This window comes from Brassica napus (genome assembly GCF_020379485.1).
Source record: "Brassica napus cultivar Da-Ae chromosome C9 unlocalized genomic scaffold, Da-Ae chrC09_Random_7, whole genome shotgun sequence".
Lineage (NCBI taxonomy): Eukaryota > Viridiplantae > Streptophyta > Magnoliopsida > Brassicales > Brassicaceae > Brassica > Brassica napus.
This window is the reverse complement of record NW_026014429.1, coordinates 5,143-10,000: the sequence shown is the minus strand read 5'-3', so window position 1 is coordinate 10,000 and position 4,858 is coordinate 5,143. Positions and strand designations below refer to the sequence as shown.

Here is a 4,858-nt window from a genome sequence, read left to right as displayed (position 1 = left end):
ATGTCCCTGTCCCTGTCGGTTCTCTATCCTGAAGCCAAGGCCAAGCCCTTTAACTGACCGTCCATACCATGGCCGGACCATCTAACCAAACCACCATAACCGTCCTAGTAACCGCCCAACCATCCAGGACATGAACACTCGGCCCAGCTGAGTTGAGCTGACTGCTAGCTGGTCCCAGCTGAGTGAGGTAGTCCTTCTAGCTCCACGAGCTGATGCATACTGACTGATCTCCCATTGAGCTTCCCTGAGCTGCCCAAGCTCGGCCGCTGTCCCGTCCAGCTCCCACATCACTCGTCCAGCTCTTAACTCTATGTCTGAGCCATGATACGCTTGTCTAGTGGTCTAATGACCTGACTGGTGCATCTCCCCACACCATGGCTCATCCCAACGATCCTATCTCGGACTGGGGACATGAGAAGTCTCCCCCACTTGGGATGGATTCGTCCTCGAATCCTCATCATGTGTTTCCTCGGGGACCACCTGATCATACCACTCAGGATACTCGGCCTTCATCCTTGCCTCTGTTTCCCAAGTGATTACATCCTTGCCATTGTATTCCCACACGACCTTGATCATGGGAATGGTCTTCTTCCTTGTTGTCTTTTCTGTTCGATCCACTATGCGGACCGGCCTCGTCTCTAGAGTCAGATTCTTACCCAAATCTGTAGGGATCTCGTGTAGGACTATGTCCTGATCAGACAAACATTTTCGGAGTTGGGACACATGAAACATGTTGTGGAACGCATCCATGGCTGGTGGCAGTTCCAACTTATAAGCCACAGCCCCAACTCTTTCTATGATTCTGAACGGACCCAAGTACCTAGGGTCTAGTTTTCTTCTGCCAGAAACTATAGCCCTCCCTTTGAATGTGATCATCTTGAGATATACCAAGTCTTCAACTTCAAACTCAATATGTTTCCTTCGTCTATATGCATAACTCTTTTGACGATCCTGTGCTTCTTTCATTTTCTCCTTTAAGAACCTTATTTTCTCGGTGGTTTCTTCCACTATCTCAGGACCCAACATGCTCCTCTCCCCCACTTGGGTCCAGCATAATCGCGTCCTGCAAGGCCGTCCATACAGTGCTTCATAAGGTGACATCCCAATGCTAGTGTGGAAACTGTTGTTGTAGGCAAACTCGACCAAGGGTAGATGCTTTTCCCATGAGTCGCCCCAATCCAACACCACGGCCCTTAACATGTCCTCCAATGTCTGGATTGTCCTCTCTGACTGCCCATCCGTCTGAGGATGATAGGCTGTGCTCATGTTCATTCTTGTTCCTAAGGCTTTTTGAAAAGCCTGCCAGAAGTAAGAGGTGAACCTAGAGTCTCTGTCCGAGACAATACTAGCCGACACTCCATGCAGACGTACTATCTTGTCCAAGTAAATCCTCACGATCTGATCCACTCCATCTCCTTTCTGCATTGGTAAGAAGTGGGCCGACTTGGTTAGTCTGTCAACCACCACCCAAACCGCATCCTTTTGGTTCCTGGTCGTAGGAAAATCGGTCACAAAATCCATTGTGATGTGATCCCACTTCCACTCTGGTATGGGGAGATTCTAGAGCATACCATTGGGCACTTGATGTTCGGCCTTCAGAAGCTGGCAAGTAGGACACCTCGCCACCCACTCGGCTGTTTTCATCCTTACCCAGTGATAGTACCTTTTTAAATCCCTATACATCTTATTCAGCCTGGGGTGGACTGAGAACTTTGACTTATGAGCCTGACTCATAATCTCTTCTTTAAGCCCCTTGCTGTTTGGAACACTTACTCGGCCATTCACCAAGATTGTTTCGTTGCTTGTGATCTGATACTCCGTCTTATCGTTAAGAGCCACTTTTTGCAAGTTCTCATCCAAACTCTTGGCCTGCTGTATCCTGGTAAGTAGATCGGCCTGATCCACTTCCTCGGATCCCAATGGCTCATCACGTCCAACCAAGGAATTTAGATGTAGTGACCGAACCATCCCTTCTAGTTCATCCGCTTCTCTTTCGGCCGAGACATCTGCCCTTCTCCGGCTTAAGGCATCAGCCAATAGGTTAGCCTTGTCTAGATGGTATGATATGTCCAGATCATAATCAGAAACATACTCAATCCATCTTCTTTGTCTCAAGTTCAACTCAGGCTGAGTGAAAATGTACTTCAAGCTCTTATGATCAGTGAGAATCTGGACTTTGGCTCCGTACAGATACGATCTCTATATCTTCAAAGCAAACACCACGGCCGCCATCTCTAGATCATGGATCGGATAATTCCCTTCATGCTTTCTCAGCAGTCTCGAAGCATAAGCAATCACCTTCCCATGTTTCAGGACGCACCCCAACCCAGTGATGGACGCATCCGTATAGACCACATAAGGTTGATCTCCCTCCGGCAATACCAATATTGGTGCATTCGTCAGCATATCCTTTAGAGCTGAGAAACACTTCTCACACCCTTCATTCCAGGCAAACTTCACATCCTTGCCTGTAAGTCGTGTCATGGGTTGAGCCAAACTGGCAAACCCCTTGACATACTTTCTGTAGTAGCCGGCCAGCCCTAGGAAACTCCTAACCTCAGTAGCATTCCTAGGCTGTGGCCAATCTCGTATAGTCTGAACCTTCTCCGGATCTACTGACACGCCCTGATCAGACACAATGTGTCCGAGGAACCCAACGCTCTTCTGCCAGAAACTACACTTGCTTAGTTTGGCAAAGAGTTTTTGTTCCCTCAAACGTCCTAGTACGGCCCTGAGATGCTTCTCATGGTCTTCCTTGTTTCTGGAATATACAAGTATGTCATCTATGAAGATGATTACAAATTCATCCAAGAAATCTCGAAAGATACCATTCATCTTCTTCATGAATGCAGCTGGTGCATTGGTTAGACCAAATGGCATAACCACAAACTCATAGTGGCCATACCTGGTCCGGAACGCCGTCTTCCTGATATCATTAGGCTCAATTGGGATCTGATGATACTAGGCGAAATCAATCTTGGAAAACCATTTGGCCCCTTTGAGCTGATGCAACAGCTAATCAATTCTGGGTAATGGGTACTTGTTCTTCACAGTAACCCTATTCAACCCTCGGTAATCAATACACAGCCTGAAGCTACCAGCCTTTTTCTTCACAAAAAGAACTGGTGCTCCCCAAGGCGAGACACTTGGTCGTATGAACCCTTTGTCCAACAACTCTTCCAGTTGCTTCTTTAGCTCGGCCATCTCGACCGGAGCCATACGATATGGACTTTTGGACATTGGGGCCGTCCCTGGTTCTAGTTCTATTATGAACCGGCCAGCCCTATCAGGGGGAATGCCCTGTAGTGCCCGAAACACATCCTCAAACTCTTTAACCAGCGGAATCCCGTCCGGGTCACCAGCCCCTACAACCTCCTTAGTGGCGATTGTGACCAAAAAGGCCTCACAACCCTTCTCAAGCATCCGTTCCACTTGGACTGCTGATATCACTAAGCATCCAGAGGTCAGACGAATACCTTGGAACCTGATCGGGGGTCCACACCCAGTCTCAAACTGCACCCTTCCTCTGTGACAGTCCAGAGTAGCCTGATTCTTTCCAAGCCAGTCCATGCCTAATATCACCTCATGATTCTTAAGGCAGACCACAACCAGATCCATAGGCATAACTCTATACTGGATCACTATTGGGATATCCTTTACTCGCCCTAATGAATGCATTACTTGCCCACCGGCCGCATTCACTATGCAAGGATCATCCTCCGTTCCCATCTGGAACAACCCTTTTCCAATCATATCTGGGCTCACAAAGCTGTGAGTAGCTCCAGTATCAAACAGTACGTGTGTTTCCACACCACCAATACATAGGGTCCCTACATAAGACCCCCCTTTTCTAATCATCTAATCCATTCTAAGTTATGTACCATGCCAATCTACTGAATTGAAAAAGAATGGATCTAGAATGTTACCAGTGATGGTCCAGCCTCTGCTGCGTCCTTGGTCAGTTCATACACACGCGGTGCTGAGGTCTGACCTCGGGTCTGGCTTGGCTTGCTGGCCTCCCCACGTCCTTTAGCCTCAGCTTGCATCTTGGGACATTCCCAGCGTAGGTGTCCCGTCTTGCTGCAGTAATGACAGCTTCTGGGGTCACTCCCCAAGCCCTGTCCACGGTTCTCTGACCGTCCAGGACAGTCTCGAGCAAAGTGGCCCATCTTGCCACAACGGGTGCAAGCCCCCTTTGCCTTCCAACACTCTCCACCGTGATGCCTTCTGCATGAAGGACACTCCGGCCTATCACTTGAGGCCTTGCCCCCTTCGGCCGTGTCCCTCTTTCTCTTCCGGTCGCTTCCGGATCCACTAGAAGCCGTGTGGCCCCTAGACTTCAGCTTGGCCTCTTCAGCCAAGTTAGTCTCCACCATAACCATGCGTTCCACCAGTTCAGACACTGTCTAGAAGTGACCAACGGAGCAATAGGTTCGAAGTTCGACCCTTAGGCCTCGAACAAACCTACGTATCTGTACCGTCTCCTCCTCCAACTCCTTGCCCACATATCGTCTGAGCCGGTTGAACTTCTCTTCGTACTCACGTATTGTCATGCGTCCTTGAGTCAAGTCTAGGAACTGAGACTCCAGACGGTCCCAAGCTTCAGCCGAGAAGTATTTGTGGTTGAACTCCACCTCGAAGTTTGAGAACCGCTCAATTGTCCCATTGGTGCGTTTGTCTAGAGCTAACCACCAGTTATGTGTGTCACCTTCCAGGAAGTGAACCACAATGTCCTTTTTGTACTCCTCTGGGCAACGAGTTGAGCTGAAATTCCGAGCCAATCTGCTCCTCCACTCGTCTGCCTCAATGGGATCAGAACTACAAGCAAACTGCTTCGTACCCAGCTTGGAGATGTGAG

The 4,858-nt window shown here is 49.0% G+C and overlaps 2 protein-coding genes across 2 annotated transcripts; both read right to left on the bottom strand.

The window, feature by feature from the left end:
- Positions 1-393: 393 nt before the first annotated feature.
- LOC125595197 lies at positions 394-1,521 on the bottom strand. Its single transcript, XM_048771093.1, has 2 exons — positions 1,042-1,521; positions 394-876 (listed from the first exon to the last, which is right to left on the bottom strand). The coding sequence occupies exons 1-2, from the start codon at positions 1,519-1,521 to the stop codon at positions 394-396; spliced, it is 963 nt and encodes a 320-aa protein (XP_048627050.1).
- Positions 1,522-1,560: 39 nt separating this feature from the next.
- Positions 1,561-1,968, bottom strand: LOC125595196. Its single transcript, XM_048771092.1, has one exon. The coding sequence runs from the start codon at positions 1,966-1,968 to the stop codon at positions 1,561-1,563; it is 408 nt and encodes a 135-aa protein (XP_048627049.1).
- Positions 1,969-4,858: the final 2,890 nt, after the last annotated feature.